At 47.8% G+C, this 21,429-nt stretch overlaps 1 protein-coding gene and 1 long non-coding RNA gene across 2 annotated transcripts; both read left to right on the forward strand.

The window, feature by feature from the left end:
- Nucleotides 1–715: 715 nt before the first annotated feature.
- On the forward strand, nucleotides 716–4,094 carry LOC135816588 (uncharacterized). Its single transcript, XR_010553395.1, has 2 exons — nucleotides 716–1,634; nucleotides 3,554–4,094. It is a non-coding gene; the product is annotated as an uncharacterized LOC135816588 (long non-coding RNA).
- A 1,133-nt stretch (nucleotides 4,095–5,227) lies between these two features.
- LOC135817353 (tyrosine-protein kinase SRK2-like) lies at nucleotides 5,228–21,154 on the forward strand. Its single transcript, XM_065330521.1, has 12 exons — nucleotides 5,228–5,694; nucleotides 10,636–10,731; nucleotides 11,477–11,558; nucleotides 12,143–12,423; nucleotides 12,694–12,789; nucleotides 13,689–14,290; nucleotides 15,011–15,099; nucleotides 15,523–15,653; nucleotides 17,256–17,320; nucleotides 18,246–18,364; nucleotides 19,423–19,580; nucleotides 20,256–21,154. Exons 1-12 carry the CDS (start codon nucleotides 5,557–5,559, stop codon nucleotides 20,334–20,336), a joined length of 1,938 nt encoding a protein of 645 aa, XP_065186593.1. The 5' UTR covers nucleotides 5,228–5,556; the 3' UTR covers nucleotides 20,337–21,154.
- The last annotated feature ends 275 nt before the right edge of the window (nucleotides 21,155–21,429 follow it).

Raw genomic sequence — 21,429 nt, forward strand, 5'->3', positions numbered from 1 at the left:
CTTGGCATCGGAAGTACATGTACAGCTCACTGGAATAGGTTCTGATCTCTGCATTTCTCTGCATCAAAGCTGTTACTAACTGTTAGTACATACTTCGAAGTACACAAATAGGAGATCCCCCAGATAGGCGTTAGCCTTTGGGTAATCCTGAAATAAAGATTATCATTATTATTAAAATGCCTACCCCATCGATCCCATTGGATCGATGCTTGTATGTACGGACAGTAAAGGGTTAAAGCTTGATAAGCTGAGCCTGGTACCGGTAGAATGAAGCTTGGATTTATGTCACGGATTGTGACTTCCTAGTAACTTGCATATCTAACACAGTAATAATTGTAAACAAAGATTGTAGATCGGTGTGCCAGAACATCAGTCTCGGTGATGTGAGTTCTTGAACTTCTGTACAGAAAATGGACCTCGTTCCGGGGTTGGATCTCTTACGGTCTCCTGCTATGACTCTGAGTCATATCAAGAGTACATAAATTGGAAAGGCTTCCTGTCTGAAGCCTTTCCATACTGGTACTCGATGTTCCAGTTTTGTGACACGAGAATGGCACGAGAATTAGTGTACCGCTGAGTGTACCGCTATACACGTGGTCGACACGTAGTCGACACGTTGTTGATACTTTTTTGACACGTGACCCCGTCAACGGTCTGCTTTGTGCCAATGCCACTCGGTAAACGCCGATGTCGCCTACGACAAAGACGACTATCCCGTACGCGAAATAGTTGAGAACTGCATGACGTGGACCTGACGGCAAGGACAACTGCGAGGAGGCCCCTTTCGGTACCCCTGACGGGAAGGAGAACTGCAGAAGTCGACGAAGTCGAACGAGGAGGCCCCTTTTCCGTACCCCATACTGCAAAGTGCCATTGATGGATACCTTTTGCACCTGGAACAACCCCTTAAACGCTGTCGCGGCGACTATCCCGTACGCGAAATAGTTGAGAACTGCTGACGTGGACCTTTTGCACCTGGAACGGCCCCGTAAACGCTGTCGTGTCGGCGGAGTGAATGTGCAGGGTACTAGGGTGAAAAGAATTGCTGCAAAGACGTCCCCTCTACTAGGCTCTAGGCCTTTGCCTTTGGAGACATCGTCGGCGAACTGAATGCGCAGGGCGAAAAGAATTCCTGCAAAGACGTCCGCTCTAGGCCTTTGGAGACATCGTGGGAACTCCTTCCGGTACTATACAAACTGCTGACGTGGCCGTGGACCTGTACATGGAGAGTCATGGTGGGACTTCATGTACATGGATACATGGTGGGAATTCCTTCCGGCACCCCCGTACCGCAAAGCCAACGGTGGGGAAGGAGAAGTGCAGACGTGCAGGAAGACGAACGAGGAGGAACCAGGACGAGCGAGCAATGGCAGGACTAGCTGGACCGTAAGTAATAGCTGAATTGTGCATGACAACTTGACATCCATGCGGCACTCGCCACTTGCCACTGCATATTTCTTGTCCACTAACAATGTCTCTCCTCTGCCCCCTGTGTGTCCACGGCCCTGTTTCTGAATTGGCCCGATGAATCGAATGTCTTCCGCAACTGGAACGGCCCCGTGAACGCTGTCGCGTCGGCGACTGAATGCGCAGGAGGGAAAATATTGCTGCGAAGACGTCTCCTCTAGACGACGGTAAGGCACCCCATTGATATGTTGCCAGTGTGTGCCAGGGTATCGCGCGATGGTGAATGAGGAATGATGAAGGGTACGGTGGGACTGTAGACCTGTTACCTTCTACTAACACGTTATCAGGTCGAGAGCATATTGTAGTCACTCTCTCTATTCCTGTACTTCATTGCGTTTAAGGTGTACGTATAACTTCTCAAAAAAATTTAATGGTCTACAGTCGTGTCGGAAGGGTACGGTGGGACTGTAGACATGTTACCTTCTAACACGTTATCAGGTGGAGAGTGTCTTGTACTCACGTTATCACTATTATCAGGTCGAGAGCGTATTGTAGTCACTCTCTCTATTCCTGTACTTCATTACGTTTCAGGTGTACGTATAACGTTTCCAAAAAATTTAATGGTTCACGTCTTCAGATAGAGAGCGTATTGCACCCACTGTCTAGTCTCTGTAGTGCATTGAGACTTTGTTGATCGAACATGAAATGGATACACAGACAAAGCCAGGCCAAGTATATGGCGAGATGTCGCCAGAAGAACGTCTTCAGGTAGAGAGCGTATTGCACCCACTGTCTAGTCGATTTTGTGGATCGCACATGAAATGGATACACAGACAAAGCAGGCCAAGTACATGAGAGAGTGGACGATGTGCAGATCGACACGGCCTGCGGGTACTTCATTAAAGTTACCCGTGACATAACTAGGATAAAAGTTAAAGGGGAAGTTAAGGCAAAAATTAAAATTTCCCCAGTTGTAGTCTTCGGGGTGCTGAGTCGCATGGTCGTGGTCCGAGGAAGCTGAGACGCTCCCTTCCTACTTGAATCCCAATCGAACTCGCGCACTTCCACCGAAACTGGGTGACTGCGCCCTACTAGATGGGGATTTGTATGCAAAATGTCACTAAAAGCGCCATTTCGTTCTTATAAAAGCATGGATGACCGCGATTGGCCCATATGTTGTAGTCTTTTGGACGCTGAGTCGATTGGTTTTGGTCCGAAAAGGCTGCGATGCAGCGTTCCTCCTTTATTCCCAATCGAACATGGTTGAACAAGCGGTCACGTGCTCCTGCGTACGCCAGTCACCTGGTCACCGTGCCTGCAGGGTACAACTTACTAGCCTGTTTGACCTTTTTTGGGTGCAATCCTGTCACTCGAGTTGAACTCGAGTTGAACCTTGGTGTGAAAGTTGTCGCCTACTGGCGTGGTGACCAGGTGATTTGGGCACCCAGGAGCACGTGACCGCTTGTTCAACCATGTTCGATTGGGAATAAAGGAGGAACGCTGCAGCGCAGCCTTTTCGGACCAAAACCAGTCGACTCAGCGTCCAAAAGACTACAACATATGGGCCAATCGCGGTCATCCGTGCTTTTATAAGAACGAAATGGCGCTTTTAGTGACATTTTGCATACAAATCCCCATCCAGTAGGGCGCAGTCACCCAGTTTCGGTGGAAGTGCGCGAGTTCGATTGGGATTCAAGTAGGAAGGGAGCGTCTCAGCTTCCTCGGACCAAGACCATTCGACACAGCACCCCGAAGACTACAACTGGTGAAATTTAAATTTTTGCCTTAACTTCCCCTTTAATCACTGCAAAAACATTGCCAAGTATGTGAGCACTTTGGACTTGACAGAAGAGTGCATGGGCGACGTTGACAAAACATACTGCCGTGACTGTCACTATCATGACAGCAGGGCACATCCCACGCAGCATCGCAGATCGTGTCGAATTGCGCATCATAATATTGCAAAATTGCTCCTGTGCATGCAAGTGGATTTCATTGCACTTCTCAGTTTGGGAAATGCTCGATTATGACAATTCTCCGTGTGAGTGCACTAGCCCTGAACAGACATGTAGGTGAACCGTTTGTGGTGCCTCATAGCCTACCTCACGACCTTCTGCTTTCTTTCTTCATCACTTGTATCTTGCAGGTATATCATCCCGTGACGACCACATTGAAGTCTGAATTTGAAGTGTGAAGATGCTTCAGCAACCACATCGTACTTTTCCATTGCTTTCATTGTGCTTCTACTGTGCATGTGTGTAACTTGTGGGGTAAACATGTGATGACATTGTATGCTGGCGACACGGTCAGATGTTCATGCATCTAACGTACACCTGCATGTTATGCATTGAAAAGGGTTTGCCACTTGCGATCCTGGGACGAGTATCAGGTCCGCTTTGTCCTGTGTGGGCTGTATCAGATTGCTGTTCACTTCTCTATCTGTTGGATATGTGACTTTCTGCAAGTTTCTGGTGTATGGTGGCCACGTCCTTGCTTGTCACTTTGTATGATATTACATTCTGTATTCGCTGCTTCCATGGCATGGTCTGCAAACAATCCTTGGGCAAATATCATGTTTGCTATGTTGTGCTTTGGCCGTCAGCTTGTCTACACGCTGTAGTTGAATTATTTTTGTTTCACAACTGACTTCCTCAAGTACGGTGGCCACTGCTTTGCATGGCATTATACATGAAGAATTTCCTGTTTGTGTCGTGTGCATGTGCGTATGTGTGCGTGGCCACGTGTGTGTGCCGTGTGCATACACATGTTTGTGTATCTGTGTGCGGGGTAGCGAGGCGGGGAGGGCTGGTATGTATCAGTGTGTTATTGCAGTGGCATGGCTACATACAGTACATCGCGCGCGTGGTCATCATGTTTACCTTCGGGGTTGGGGTGGGGAGGGAACGGAAAAAGAGCTGAAATTATCCATATAAAAATCGCTCTGTGAGCGGTTCTGAAAAACCTTTACTGGTACTGCCCCGTCGTAAAAGTAAGAAATTAGAACTGGCCCATTGTCCCCCCAAATGCGAACTGATCCACCTAAATCGCGAATGACGGGACCCGAACGCACCAGTAGCACGAGGTTCCTACCTGTGGATGCAGATGGGGACGTTGGTCCGGACCATAGGCCATGTACTGTACTAGCGGTAGGCTTCCCTATCAAAATAATAAATTCTACTACTACTACTGGTGTTACCCTATGATAATTGCCGTGATCCTGTGCCCTCCCGACCTCGTGCTACTGGTGCGTTCGGGTCCCGTCATTCGCGATTTAGGTGGATCAGTTCGCATTTGGGGGGACAATGGGCCAGTTCTAATTTCTTACTTTTACGACGGGGCAGTACCAGTAAAGGTTTTTCAGAACCGCTCACAGAGCGATTTTTATATGGATTGTACTCTTATGAAGTTATGTACTCTTGGTCTTATGACTTGTCCGGCGCATGCGGTAGACTCTACGAAGCTGCAGCAACAGCCACACAGCAGTACAGGAGTCCTGATCTTTGAATCGACGCATGCTAGGCCATAGCATGAGAGATATAGGGGCATGCATGTCTGCTCTGCTTGATCATGCACATGTTCGTGCACAAATGCAAGATCAAGACAGCTACAGGAAGTCGTGAAAGCCGACCGATCTGCAGATCTGATCTGCTTTCTGGTCGACAAGCACCGACATCCTTGCATCTTTGCGTTCACCTCTACAAAGTAGCTCTTCACGTTGCGGAAATGCTATGCACTGTACGGTATTCGGAAGACCACCGACGCGTTCTACGCCTTTGCCGACCTTTCCACGTACAACTGTCAGCTAGCTATCTGTCTTTCCGATTCCCCGATCTTGGCTCTGCACACATTTGTCTCGTGTGCAAGTGTCCACGTACGTCGGGCTGAGTCTTTTTGTTGCCTTTTTGTTCTTGATCTCTATGGCAGTGGGTTTTCCGTAAATGTGTAGCTACACATTTTCTGGTGGTTGTTGTTGTTGCTCCGATAGACAAGAAGCCAACAGTTTTACTTTCACGAATAGGAGAACGATAGGAATATTTTCTGAAGATAGGAAGATCTCCGAGACTTTTGTGGTTTGCATACTCGCGCAATGATGCGTCTGACTACCTGGAGATTCTAAAATTCTGAAAGGATGCACGGTTTGTTCTCAAGATGGAGGAGGAGGAATTGAAGTGCTCTCGCATGGTCAAGAGGTCGCAAGGCAAAAAGAAGATTGGCGTGGTCAACTACAAGGAGCGCATCTTCGTCCTGACGCCGCGAGACTTCACCTATTACGAGGGTTCTCTTATCGTAAGTGAAAGCGTGTTACCTAGCTTGTCTTCAACAGCCAGTGTAGCCTGTAGGTACTAAGTGTGTATAGCCACATGCCAAGAGTACATAGCCCGCTGATTGCCTCAACAACACGATGAGTTAATTGCAAGAACTGGACGGGCATCATACACTTTCCACGTCGTGAGAATTTCCGAAATTTCAATCCAATTCCAAATCAAGCTTTTGAAGTTTGGAATTTCTCACGCACCATTATCCCATAATTTTGAGTATTGTGCTTGCCCTAGGTTGTTTGGTAGCAGCTACAAAGTCTTGAGCACGTTGTAGAGGGCAGGGAGGACAATGCAGATTACAGACTCGCTCTTGGCGAGGCTTCTTGTGTTAAGTCCTCATTCCTTTACATCCTTGCGCCAGTCGTTTGAGCATGAGACTATCAATCGCAGGGCCGTGGGTTCGAGCCTCACATCGGGTGCCAATGTTGAAACTTAGAGACAGCCATACCGGTGATTCCATACACACAAGCGAGCCACGGAAGAGGTAGGTAAAGGACGGCCTTTGCTGGGGGAGACGACGAGGGGAGACAGAGAAACGAAAGCCTACATGGTGGCCGGCAAGAGAGAGAGAGAGAGAGAGAGAGAGAGAGAGAGAGAGAGAGAGAGAGAGAGAGAGAGAGAGAGAGAGAGAGAGAGAGAGAGACAGGCAGACAAACAGACAGACAGGGCAAGAGAGAGAGAGACAGACAGACACAGACACACAGAAACAGAGAGTGCTAGATAAAGGGCTTGGGTATCTATTGCAAATATGGGCACGCAAGTAGCTACCCAGGTCAACGGAACAAAAGGTGTCAAACGGGGTGCAGGCCAGCTGGTGCAAGGATGTACGAGAATGAGGACCTGACACTTGTAATAGAGCTTGGGGGGTTGGATGTGCCAGTGTACCTTCAAAACGGGCTTCCACACCTACAGTCCCGTGGGCGAATCCAGTGATCTCTACAGAGGGGGGGGGGGGGGGGGTCCAGTTTAGCCAAAACTGAATAGCTAATACATGTACCTGTACATGCATCTGGTTTCCAATAGTGCATTTGCGAAATTTAGGGGTTTCCGCGCACCAAGCAGTGTAGCATGCATTTAGACTTGCTTGTCATTTAAAGTAACAAATAGTGCTAGAATGAGGGATGCGCTGGTGAGAACAGATATCCTGTCATTGATGTCCTTGATGTCACATATCGTAGTGACGCGCATTTAAGCACATGTGCCTATACCCGGGCATAAGCGCACCCTCACAAATAGGCGCATAGGCTTATAGGTGAACCTACATGCACTCCATCCCGCGACACACAGACACCACAAAAACACCATGTTCACATAGTTCAATGTGCATTGCGGTACATGTATTTCACTATGTGCATTATTATACAAAGTACCGGTACACGTGCAACTCAAGCGCATGCGCCTATGTGTGAGACAAAACGACCCGCAAAAAATAGCAAAAAACCGCAAAACTCACTCATAAGCGCATGTGGCCTTTATGTGCGTCACTACGGTACTAGTAACATGAGCAATTCCAAAGTACATTTAATTACCGTAAAGTACTGCCAGAGCGCCCCGTCTCGCGAGAGCGCCCCACCTTGATTTTACAGCCAGGGAAAGGAAAATCGTATGGCAGAGTGTAATGAAGTTTGTACGGCGTGAGAACCTTAGTACTAAGGTTACACTTAGCCGTTTTTTTATGGAGCTCGTGTCCGCTCGAAGGTACGGATTGACTGCTCAACGTGCAAAAATGTGTACACGGTTCATGTAGTATGACCTCCACACAGGAGACCACCTCCACACAGGAGACCACCTCCACACAGGAGACCACCTACACACAGGAGACCACCTACACACAGGAGACCACCTACACACAGGAGACCACCTACACACAGGAGACCACCTACACACAGGAGACCACCTACACACAGGAGACCACCTACACACAGGAGACCACCTACACACAGGAGACCACCTCCACACAGGAGACCACCTCCACACAGGAGACCACCTACACACAGGAGACCACCTACACACAGGAGACCACCTACACACAGGAGACCACCTACACACAGGAGACCACCTACACACAGGAGACCACCTACACACAGGAGACCACCTACACACAGGAGACCACCTACACACAGGAGACCACCTACACACAGGAGACCACCTACACACAGGAGACCACCTACACACAGGAGACCACCTACACACAGGAGACCACCTACACACAGGAGACCACCTACACACAGGAGACCACCTCCACACAGGAGACCACCTACACACAGGAGACCACCTATACACAGGAGACCACCTACACACAGGAGACCACCTACACACAGGAGACCACCTACACACAGGAGACCACCTACACACAGGAGACCACCTACACGCAGGAGACCACCTACACGCAGGAGACCACCTCCACACAGGAGACCACCTCCACACAGGAGACTACCTCCACACAGGGGACCACCTACACACAGGAGACCACCTACACACAGGAGACCACCTACACACAGGAGACCACCTACACACAGGAGACCACCTCCACACGGGAGACCACCTACACACAGGAGACCACCTACACACAGGAGACCACCTACACACAGGAGACCACCTACACACAGGAGACCACCTACACACAGGAGACCACCTACACACAGGAGACCACCTACACACAGGAGACCACCTACACACAGGAGACCACCTACACACAGGAGACCACCTCCACAATACGACCATGTAAGGACGAGGTGGTGGGGCGCTCTCGCGGTACTTTACGGTATTATACTTGTCGCTTCTATCCAACCGAATGGTTTGTGGCCTGTGCAGTGCGCCAATGCAGACATTGTTTGCTATGCTAGACCTGCGCAGTGGCTTGAATTGACAGAGAGACAAAGGGGAACCCAGACAGGCAGAGACAGACAAAGAGACACAGGGAGGTGTTCTGGTCGAAAACAAGTACGGTACTTTCTGCGGTGCTTGTAAGCACGCGTCCGAACTAAGATATGAACTAATTCGATCGCTCAACTTCTGGTGGCACTGGGCAGTTTTTTATATATATTTTTTTATACAATTCACCAGTTGACACAATGACATCGATATTATGAATTGAGGCCGGGGTCACTTTTCACTAGGGGTGAAAGTTGGCACTGAGATCCCGAGTTCGAGTACTCTGATTTTCTCCGATCGAATATTCGAGTATTCGAGTATTCTTGATATCCTAAAAATCGCACACCAACCGCCTTAAAAATCACATGATACAACCCTGATTGAATCGATTGGCAGTTCTTTTCTCGGGTGTATTGGTTGGTGGGTCATTTGGGCTCTCTCTACTCGTGTACAAATGTTCATCACACAGTCTGCACATCAATATCTGCTGATTGCTGCTCTGAAACTGCAGACTTCTGTGGTAAATGCATGTACCACGTATGAGCGAGTACTCTGATTTATTCCGAGTACCATTATATTTGAAAAATCCAAACGAGTTTTCGAATATTCGGTATAATTGTTTCACCCCTACTTTTCACACAAGTCTGGAAGGACATGCAGATCGTACCAGCAGACATAAAAGTGCATGAAAACTGGCCTTTGCACCCCTAAAAAGGCCATATGCATTTTCTGCGCCGCAGTGCATCCATACTACACGTATATAATAATAATAATAATAATAATTTGAAACTCGGATGTTGAGCCATAAATAAATGTAAAATAGAAAAGGACATATGGATACGAGTTTAGAGTAACTCTCCATCACTGTAACATGATACTATATACAGTCAGAAAGTGCAATAACTAGGCACAAAACTGACAGAGTACTGAGACATTCGACGTCCTGACACCTAACTTTAACACATCTCCGTAGCGCTAACCGACAGCCTTCCAACTTGGAAGGTTCAAGGTTATGGAAAAGACCAAAGAGGGGAAGGCAAGCGCAACGAAAATGAGCAAAAGCTACAGTCCCAACGGAACAAAGAATGTCGATTGTTACTGGACGATGACGAGACCAGTACGATATTTGACAAAGCGGTCTAACTACAATTCGAAGCAGCAAAGCAGCACACCACCCAACTTGGGTGGGTCATAAATATCAAAGATAAGTAAAGAAAGGGAAGCTTTGCGAAAACGAATTGTACAAGCCGAAAGCCAAACTCGTTGCGCTTGCCTTCCCCTCTTTGGTCTTTTCCATAACCTTGAACCTTCCAAGTTGGAAGGCTGTCGGTTAGCGCTACGGAGATGTGTTAAAGTTAGGTGTCAGGACGTCGAATGTCTCAGTACTCTGTCAGTTTTGTGCCTAGTTATTGCACTTTCTGACTGTATATAGTATCATGTTACAGTGGTGGAGAGTTACTCTAAACTCGTATCCATATGTCCTTTTCTATTTTACAATAATAATAATAATAATAATGACAGTTCACATATCACTCATTGCATGAGGTCAACGCATCTGTTAACAATTTCGAGCCAAGCATGTGTGTGTATATGCACGTGCTTATATGCGAGTCAGAATCGCCTCTTGATTCTGCCAAACAACAGCCACTTCGCATATACATGTAAGCACATGCAATTCTGTGCAGGGAAGTACGGTAGCAGGCATGAGAGATTGTTGCCTCGGCATTCCAAGTTGTTGAATGGGACAACCCCTGTTTCTATGTTCACCAAGTCTCGCACCATCCGGAGCCTGATCCAGAATCTTGCAGAGTTCCCCCAGTGTCCACTATGCAGCATGCTTGCTATCCGTGGGATGTGTGGGTACTGTGCAAATGCTGAGCATGCATACTACACGTAGGGTAACGTATTTGAGGGTTGCACCCCCTCCCCCCCCCCCCCTTACATCAGCCCCTGCGATATCCTTGGCTTGGGTAGTGGGCTTGTCTGAGATATGTATGAACATATGCATGTGCTTTCTTCTTCTTCTTGTAAACAGAAACGAGGAAAGGCGAAAGGCACCATTCAGCTGAAAGACATCAAGGCTGTGGAGAAAGTTGATCAAGAAGCATTCAACAAGAAATTCTCATTCCAGGTTTGTTCATTCACAATGTGTTTATATCGGTGGTGGCAACGGTGGTGGTGGTGGTGGTGGTGGCGGTGATGGTACTTCATGATTGTAAAAGACAGAAGGATGAATCCTCTGGATCCTTGCAGGGAGTCTGAAAGGAAATAGAAATTAGTCCAGAGTGACTACAAATTCAGGTGGAAGATGGAGGTTGCTGTAGTTGAGTCGTGCGGTTTGAGGGGAAGTGTGTGTGTGTGTGTGCGTGTGCGTGTGTGTGTGTCCCATATGGTGCAGTGGTATGTGCAGCGATTTCCAATCGATAGGTTGCGGGTTCGATTCCCGACGATTATGGTCACACACGTCTTTCTTCTCTTTCTCAGACTCTTCCTGACTTTTCTTTCATTCTCCTAGGTGGTTACCAACAGCCAGTGCATGCCGGAGTATGTGGTGTGATGTGTGTGTGTAGAAAAAAATAAAAAGACCAAAAAGTAGGGATTCACTGGCCAGAAAAAGCCACTTCATAGCTGTGTGGTGTAGACCAGGCTGAATAGTGGCGGTCAATTCTTCAGCCTTGCAAGCCATTGAATGGTGCAATCCCAGCACAAGTTACAGTAGGTGGTGGAGAAGCCAGTTGTGTAAAACTTGTATTCACCACTGAGTCACGCTAAACTTTCTTCAAAATTGTATTCTGAAGTACAATGGGACCATGAACTTAGAGATGTCATTGCTGCTTCTGCTGATGTTGTTGCTGCTGTTTACATGGCGTGGACAGGTTATCTATGAGGAGTTCGTACTCTACATCATTGCATCCACAAGCTCGGAGTTAGATGAGTGGCTTGCAATTCTACGCAAAGGTAGGTCTTTGCTGTCCTGAGGTACTAAGTGGACACGAGCTGCACAATCTATCCCTTTTGCACGTACGTCTTTCTCAACTAGACACAGCCAATTCAGCATCAGATAGCTCAGCCGCGCAGCAGGAGAAAGACATGACACTGACACGTCTTTCAACAATTCTAATTCTTTTTCGGAATGATTTGAGAATCAGGGAGAACACAGTTGCTACAGGATAAGGCAGTGCATGAAAGTGATATGTTGATACTTTCAGGAGCAAAACTGCTCCACTTTGAAGTAGTTGCTGGGCGTTTGTCGGAATGTCATCAGGCGTGCGAGCAAGCTATTGCCAAGTTCGAGCTTTTACAGTTGTCCACATGTGCACACTAGGAAGCAGACAGTGTATTTGTGCTGGGGGAGAAGACATGCTATTTGACCTAGGAACTCGACGACTCCCCGTGCAGGCCTCTCATATGTGGGCTGCAAATGGCGATTTTACTTTGGTATGCTCTCTCCCACCTCTCTCTCTCTCTCCCTCTCTCTCTCCCTCTCTCTCTTTCTTTCTCTCTCTCTCTCTCTCTCTCTCTCACACACACTGCGCGCACAGCAACTGCCAATAACGCTGGCCTGCTGAGCTTCTTCCATCCTGGAATCTTTGCCAGCAACAAGTGGACATGCTGCCACCACGGTAGCCGCCACTCACTAGGCTGCAAGGCCACGTTCGCCAGTCGCCAGAAATCAACGACGTCGACGACAATGACACCAACGACATCGATGACGGCGACACCTACCATCAACACCAACACCAACAGCGTGACAAAGGTAGCACCAGCAACTTCTTGCTTGCTACCGCCCGAGGAAAAGCTGATTCGCAGCGGAACATACGTGGTGAGTACTATACTGTATGTTGCTGACATAGCAATTGTGTTGGCTTGTAAAACAGTGATGTCCTCTCCTGCTACATCCATGAGTATGTGTACAGTCAGTGATATGAGCAATAAGCAATATGTATTGGTGCTACTGTAGGCCATGCATGTGTCTGTGTGTTGTCTATGTCTAGAGAGAGAGAGAGAGAGAAAGAGAGGGAGAGAGAGAGAGAGAGAGGGGGGGGGGTATTGCTGTGTATTAAAAAATGTACGTGTGTCCTGTCACCTCCAGGGTCATAAAAACCTTGTTGATGGAATCAAGCCGTTCGATGTCATCGCTATTTACAACTATTCAACTCCTCAGCCCGGCGACTTAGCCTTGGCCAAGGTAAGCATGAACCGTGGCTCGCTCATGTCCACTAAGTTGACATCAGTGGTATCCAAGAGTGACGGAGTGTGCATGCGGAAATGGTTATGTGATGTGTGTACCTACGTAGTAACTACAGTCTGTGTAGTGGGTCTACTACTAGTGGCTGCAGTGCACTAGCGGAGTCTGCCAAAGTGAAGGAAAGTGTGTATGGCTGATAGATATGAAACGCTTTGTGCAAGGGATGTTCAAAACTTCTTTCACTCGGACGAAACAACTCATGTTAGGTCATTGCTTATCACTGTCAATCTGTGATGCATTCTCACTTGATTTGTTAGATGAAAAGCGGACATGAAGGTATCTGTTGTACACTGTTCGCACAGTACGTTTCTTGCGAGGAACGCTTCGTGATCACTCAGTCCAATTGCCAGACTGAGCATGCACGCGAATAGGCTCTTCTTTAAAGTACCAAGGTGGTCTGTACATGGAAAGAGCAGTGCTGGCTGTACATGGAAAGAGCAGTGCTGGCTGTACATGGAAAGAGCAGTGCTGGCTGTACATGGAAAGAGCAGTGCTGGCTGTACATGGAAAGAGCAGTGCTGGCTGTACATGGAAAGAGCAGTGCTGGCTGTACATGGAAAGAGCAGTGCTGGCTGTACATGGAAAGAGCAGTGCTGGCTGTACATGGAAAGAGCAGTGCTGGCTGGTCAATGTAAAACAAACTTTTATTTGTGTGAATAGAGAGGTTTTGTAGAACGAAAATACGCAACAAAAGCATCCGTTCACGTGCCACTTCATGCGAACGTTTCGCACACAATTGACCTGTGTGTGTTTGCGTGTTTGTGTGCGTGTGTGTGTGTGTAAGAAAGACAGTTCCTTCACCATGCTGCTGTTCTCTTGCTTTGTTTTACACGGTTCAGGGCCAGCGGTTCACTGTCTTTGACGACCGCCGTGAGCACTGGTGGCATGCCGAGAACTCGAGCGCAGTCGTCGGATTCATTCCCAGCAACTACGTGCGACGCATTGGCATCACCAGCGAGCCCTGGTTTTACTCGGACCTGTCGCGCCAGCGTGCCGAGAACATCCTGCGGGACGACGGCAAGGAGGGGTGCTTTCTGATCCGCAACTCAAGCAAGGGCGGCATGTACACTCTATCTCTGCTCCACGGCGACGCGGTGCGGCACTATCACATTCGTCAAGACGACAGCAACTTCTACTTCATCTCTGACAACCATCACTTTGAGACGATTCCGGAGCTCGTCGAGTACCACTCGCTCAACGGCGGAGGCCTCGTGACACGGTTACGACGACCACCGCGCCAGGACAATCCCATGGAGCCGCCCACGCGGGACAAGTGGGAAATCAACCCGGGCGATTTAACGTTTGGACGCGAGCTGGGCAGTGGGCAGTTTGGTCGTGTCGTAGAAGGCAAATATAAGGGAAAGACGGACGTGGCGATCAAAATGATGAGAGAGGGTACGATGGATGAGGATGACTTCATTGAGGAAGCTAAGGTTATGAAGTAAGTATCTAGCTATAGAGGATCATCACACACATGACACACATGAGAGGCGAAAGACAACTCGGGTGGTCTTTCGCCTTCCATGTGTGAAATGCTCTGCGCTCAGCGTATCAAGCACTATTTCAGCAGCTGTTGCTACTTCTGTGAGGGTCACGTATGTGTCTATGTCTGCCCGTGTGTAAGTGTGGGTGTGTATGTGTGTGTGCGTGGGGGGGTTCAGTGCATCCAGAACATACCGGTATACGGAGCACCTGCACATTGCAGGGGTGTAGAAACAGGTACGGCAGGTCCGGCAGCTGCCTGACCTATGTTTTGCAAAAAAAAGTCTGTGCCTGGACATCTAGTGGAGTCGAGTCTTGTTGACAAAACACCATAAGTGCAGTGTGTCACTGAGAAATAGTTATGTTTGACGACTAATTGAAGCTGCTGTAAACGATGAAGTCCGTTGATCAGAAACTATATACATGTACCGAGTTTCACGACATGGTTTTTTGTTATGTACTCTCTCTCTCTCTCTCTCTCTCTCTCTCTCTCTCTCTCTCTCTCTCTCTCTCTCTCTCTCTCTCTCTCTCTCTCTCTCTCTCTCTCTCTCTCTTGCACTTATGGCCGCTGAAGCTGCCATTTTTTAGCCTCCAGCATCGTAGTACATGTACTTTGTATCTCAATCCCTCGGCACTGCCGTCTTTTCTGTTCTGTCTTTTCCCACCTCTACCATTGTAGGAACTTCCAGCATCCCAATTTAGTGCAGCTATACGGTGTGGTGACAGTGCAGAAGCCTATTCTGATCATCACGGAACTCATGGAAAATGGTATGCTCTGTCAGTTGATGTCTGGTGTACTCATCCAGTGGGGGATGGGGGCAGCCAGATGTGCATGAAAAAGCCTGAGTTTGCTGGGTTATACATGGCCTCGCTCCAGCTCACTGCCACTCGAGGTGCAATAAGTGCGGATTGACTGTACAACAAGCATTGTCTGGTGATGTTTGTACCTAGAGACACAATATAATGTGTTATGACACCCAAGCAGCACTCACTCATCCACCCCTCTTTTAAACACAGCCACGAACGTGTGCAGGTAGTGGTGCACTCTCGTGGTACTTCATGGTATTTGTAAGTGGCTATTAGAGGTCAGCGTACACATCTGCACCTCTATGCTTTCTCCAATGTATTCCCAGCTTGTGCGGATGCCAAACCGGTGATGGTTCTGCTGCTGTTGCTTGTGTTGTCTTTTAGGCTGCTTGCTGGACTTCTTGCGTAAGAACAAGCAAATTCTGGAGCGGCCCGGCATTCTGATTGATATGTGCATTCAAGTGGCCAGCGCTATGCAGTTCCTCGAAGACCACCGCTTTATTCACCGGGACCTGGTGAGTAGTGCAGGAACATAGCTGGTCCCCCTATTTAAGGGGAGGGGGGGGGAGGGGTGCACGGACGCATATGTAGGATGGCTGGTGCATGTCATCCATGGTCAATATGTGCATGCTGAGCCAAGGTCGCAATTTTAGGGGGATGCACGTGCCCCATGCAGGCTATGCGCCTGGTAGTAGTAGCCATCTTGACGTGCCTGCTTACCTTGCTCATCCGGCCTGTGTTACGAGTCCTGGAGCGCTCTATCCCGATGGGCCGTTAGTCAGCGACTCCAGAGGTACACAAAGAAAAGTAGGGCTTCCTTGTTGTTACTCAGAGTTTTTAAAAGAACCGGTCGTCAGACAGCAATGAAAGAGATTGGGAGCAGCACACTGCCTCTGTGTAGTCAGTGACTCGTTACGCAACTCACTTTGCACACATGACAGACACAAATTCACTACAAAGAGCGAGTTGCTACTCGGAGTTCTATGCCTGTGGCTATTGTCAGGTAACTGTGTCGAAAGGCTCTGCGCCTAGCGTGTTGAGTACAGGGGGTGCTATCAGAATCCCAATCGCAAGGTCATGCACGAAGCATTGCAGGGAATACATGCATGAGTGGGTGTGTGTGGGAGTGCATGTATGTGGGTGTGTATGGGAGTGCATGTATGTGGGTGTGTATGGGAGTGCATGTACTAGTATGTGTGTGTGTGTATCATAGTATGCGTACGGCAACAATGACCATGTACAGGTGAAATCCTGATAATTCAAACCTCAAAATGCCAGGAAAAAACTTCTAATTATCCGGACATTCTAATTATCCAAACATGAACCCACAACTCAATATGTATGTCAAAATGCTCTTATGGTCACGCAGAGTTGCGCTATGGACCTTAGACACAAATTGTACGGACACTGAACTGACCAGCACAGCCTGCTCATGCAAACTGAAATGACCAGTACAGTGTACAGTGAACTTCGAATTACACTTTGCTAACTTCGAATTATCAGCACAAATCCCACACATTTTCTATGTAAGTGGAATCTGTGGGACTTCTAATTAACCGGACATGTCCAGTTCGAGGTTCGAATTATCAGAAATGTTTATGTGGGAATCGTGTTGATAGAAATCGGTCCAGGAAAAACTTCTAATTAAGCAGTATGTTCGAATTAAGCCATATTCGAATTATCAGGATTCCACCTGTACAACAGATATTCGTTACATTTTCTACTCGTCATGGTTATAATTACAGTCATGTACATGCTTTGCAGTAGTAGTATTCCAGGAGGTACTGCTGCTTTTTCAAACTTAGGCATACTGGATACAAGCACTGTAGTATGATGAATAGTTCCTGTACAATTTCAACAGTAAAAGTCAGAAGCCTTTGCGACCTTGAGAGCTACTTTGCCGATTGGCAATTTCTTCGGGTCCTGATCATGAGTAATACTAATGGGCTGTTTGTCACTTCATCATTATGGCAAATTCGATTACATCATCAATCGTAGCAAATGGCGCATTCATATCCTCTTTTTTTATTACCATCCTATTGTAAATGTTAGCTGTTGTCAATATCCTTGTCACTGTGAAGTAATTCTCATTCGCCATTCTCTCTTTGTGTGTTCAGGCGGCAAGAAATTGCCTCGTGAAGGACCGCATGCAGGTGAAAGTTGGTGACTTTGGTCTTGCAAGGTATGCTGCACATTGGCATAAGTCACACCATGAACAAACTGCTAACCTAGATTAATACACGTGTGAAAAACCAAGCAACGAGCGAGATCATGATTGCATCTCATTCAGTCGGGAACAGTGCTTTTCTGCAGTGATCCGTTTTGTTTTCCGAAGTGAATAATTTTTGTTGTGAAAACAAACCAAGCTGATGTCCAGCATGAAACCCACGACTCCATTACAGTACGATCTAGGAGGTACTTGGTAGTGGGCTCCTGTCTGAACATGCAGTATGTCAGACCACCATAGGCTTGTCATCACAGGTTACTTTGTTCCCCAGCACAGTACAGTCAGACCTCGCTTATCCGGTCCTCTTTTACCCGGATCCCTCACCATCCGGAAGAAAATCGTTGGTTACCGATTTACAGCATATGGCATGCATACATGCAGTATGTGTGTTCGATTATCCGGTTCCCTCGCCTATCCGGATATTTTTTTGTGGAAAACAGATGTGTGCGGCTAAGCGAGGTCTGACTGTAATGTTCTGCATGCACATAAGTTGAGACCCTTCGTTTCTCTTATAAAGGTGGTGTGATTGCATCTTTGTTTGATGTGTTTTTGGTGAGTGGCACCACAAGCGCTGACTTGCCACTCGGTACACAGCAGTGAGTGTATTTCACTACTCCCTGGTACAAAGCGCACGGTATGCTGCCAGTTGCATAACCTCTCCGTCCAAGCAGGCAGTTGGTCTGTGCAGCTAGTGCAAGCCAAACGCTGCTCAAGTGCGTGTTCCGAGTCCCGTGTGAGATCTATTCGTGGCGTCTCTGGTGTTTGTAGGTGCCATGCCAGTGAGTGGCTTGGGTATCACGTTTCCGGGGCAGGAATAGCATCGTGCTTGCCACAACTGTGTGCGTGTGTGTGTATTTGATGTTCTGTTTCCTTTGTTCAGGCATGTAATGGATGATGAGTACACCGCGTCTGAAGGCACTAAGTTCCCGATCAAGTGGGCCTCGCCAGAGGTGATATCCTATGCCAAGTTCAGTAGTAAATCTGACGTATGGGCATTTGGTAAGGCGATGGGTGGCGTGTGCTCGTGTGTGTGTGTGCGCATGTGTACGTTTTGCATGATGGATACCGGCTTAGTGCTTGTGTGCGTGTGTGTGTGTGTGTGTTTAGCTACCCACACTAGTGGCAAGTATTACCTTCACTGGGGTGCAGGGGTAACTGCAGTTGGATCCCAGGACGGATACCCTGACGCCGCCAATCCTTTTTCTGCACCTTGTCCTCACCCACTTACTGAGGTGTGGTGAGCCCATAAGTGAGACCATTTTCAAGTCCACCCAGAGTTTGGGGGATTTCATGGGGTGTCGGCCGTTGGGTGGCTCAATAGCAAATTGAGTCATCTTTCCAAGATTCCTTTTGAGTCTCTCTCCCCTCTCCCAGGGAGAGCCACGTGACCAGTTTTGGCAGTGAGCAACAAGTAAAAGTGTGTGTGTGTGTGCGTGCGTGTGCATGCTTGTACCGTAAAGTACCGTTGATCCCCTCCCAGCTGGTTTTCGGCAACGGGCGGGAATTAGATCAAGTCGTTCAAGTGCAGTATGATGTACACCAAAGCAGAAGATCAGACCTGGCGTGCTGGATTGTGCACATTTTCATCCTGCACTCGCTCGTATTGTGTACAGCAGTACATGCGTCGGTTCATCATCGTATTTCATTGTATACGCCCTTGCTTCACAGGTAGAAATTCGACAGGGGGCTGAAAATAATGAGGGGGCAGATCAACGGTACTTTATGGTGTGTGCATGTACAATTTTTCAATTGCTGACCATGTGCTAGGTAGGATGTAAGCCTGGTTGATACAGAAAGCTGTCCAGTTCGCACTAATCATGACCTTTTTGCTTTGTGTGTATGCATGACCAATGTATGTGGTGGTGGTGGTGGTGGTGGTGGTGTGTGTGTGTGTGTGTGTGTGTTTGCTATGTCTAACATAGCTGTTCGCTATCATCGCTTCCGCGATGGGTATGTCTGAGGTGTGTGTGTGTGTGTGTGTGTGTGTGTGTGTGTGTGTGTGTGTGTGTGTGTGTGCACGTACGTGTGCACGTACGCGTGTGTATTTGTTATGACAGGTGTACTCATATGGGAGCTATACACGGGTGGCATGACGCCCTACCCGTCCTTCTCCAACACGCAGGTTGTGGATGAAATACTGAAGGGCTACCGACTGGAACGTCCGCCAAACTGTCCGGGAGTTTTATTCGAGGTTGTGAAAAAGACCTGGCAGCAGGTTAGCTCTTTAGTCTGTGCTCGATTATCCAGTTGCCTTTCTTGTGCCTCAAAGTACTTTTCTCAACCTGTCACACCCTGGGCAGCTGCCTACTGAGCTTTGTAACTGTTGTGTCAAATTTAAAAATTCCACAGTGTACGAGTAAGGCTGCATGAGTTGTGTCAAGCCTTGCCGCCTAGATAGCCACTGAAAGTTCCTCGACAATCAGGGGTTTGGCACGTGCTGCAGAACATTTGCCATTGTGAACCTATAGGCTGGAGTTGTGTTTGTTTGGAACGTGACATTCCAGATTCCGCTAACTCTCTGATATGTAACCAAGCATGCTGGTGTCATGTGCGTATGTCCATGGCAAGGTGAAAAAAAGAAGAAGAGAAAACGATTATCCAGCATGCGTTAAGACCAGGAAGTCTGTTCACACGCTTGGCTTTGCAATTTCCTTGGCACGGTGACACCAGCTCATTTTTACATACCCGTGCCTCCCTGGTAGAATACGGGTGTGAACGCTTCGCATGCTCCTGCTGAGTTTTAAAATGCGGAAGAACTCGCTTCGTTCAAGCATGCTGTCCTTTAGTTCGGTGTGCTGAGTTTTACATGCTGCATGGTGTTTGTTTGTTGACTCTGAATGCCCTTCTTAAAAATATGAACACCTCTGTGCGCTTGTTTTATGTGTTGCAGGAGCCGGAGGATAGACCGACGTTTGCGGAAATCCACAGAATGTTAACCGAGTTTGGAGCGGACTACTCTGACCCAGCGTAACGTATGCCCCGGGCTCCCCCGTATGAGCGTAATTATTGTTGTTTCGCAGGGGTCGTTGCGGACCCCTTGCCGATCTGCACACGATCAAGATAGTGTGTGTGTGTGTGTGTGTGTGTGTGTGTGTGTGAGGAAGGTAGTGTGCGGAGCGATATAGAGTACTTGAACCTATCTCCTTTATCCCCCTACTCGCACACAACCATTGAAACAAGGGTGTGGGCATGCAATGAATGCTTGCACTTCCTCGGCTTTGTGCAGATGACACCAGGCTTCAACTCACCTGCATAACTGATGCCGTTGAACGTCTTTGGGATATTTCGACCGATTTTTCTTCTTCTTCTTCTTCTTCTTCTTCTTCTTCTTCTTTTCTTTTATCTTACCTGGGTTGATGTGTGCGGCCTGTGTGCGTGCACATCTTGTACTTTTCCATTGTTCCTATCTGGGTACTAGTATTTTCTTTACTTGAGTGTTCTCTCTCTCCTAATCCTGGCTTTTGTTTCCATGTTGTCCTTGTCAACGAGCTTGAGGTATCTTTTTCTTACATCAAAGTTATTTATTGCTGAACTCAGACGGGGAACTTGACATTCGGCATTCCCTCCAAATTTGTAGACAAACATGGGACTTGAATGTGGCTGTTTTTGCGTTATCTAGCCTCGGCTTCAGCTCCATAGCACCTTCATTGCATCGCCCGTTTTTACTAACCCAAATATCACTCATTTGATGCTCTGTTTCGCTTCCTGCTTTCTCACACCACTCGCGTACAGCACCTGCTTCTTTTCTTGTAAGTAGACTTTGGTTTAGCCACACCAACAGAGACTCGGTGTTCAGTCACCTGTCCTCTTTTCTGAGCCACCCATAGGCCTTTTTTCTCTCTCTCTCTCTGTTCGTTTTCAGAGAGCGCATGTGCAGAGAGCGTATTTTCATTGCTTTTTGCTGTGCTTGCCTGTCCGTCATGCCGTGTTTGCCATCATGATCATCATGATCATCATTATCATCATCATTAGCGATTTGATTTCCGTGTACTATAAGTGTATCTTGTCTGTCAAGTTTGTCACGTCCAATATTGCCACTGTTGTTTGCTGTTATGGGAGGATCT

Source organism: Sycon ciliatum, chromosome 5, assembly GCF_964019385.1.
Source record: "Sycon ciliatum chromosome 5, ocSycCili1.1, whole genome shotgun sequence".
NCBI lineage: Eukaryota > Metazoa > Porifera > Calcarea > Leucosolenida > Sycettidae > Sycon > Sycon ciliatum.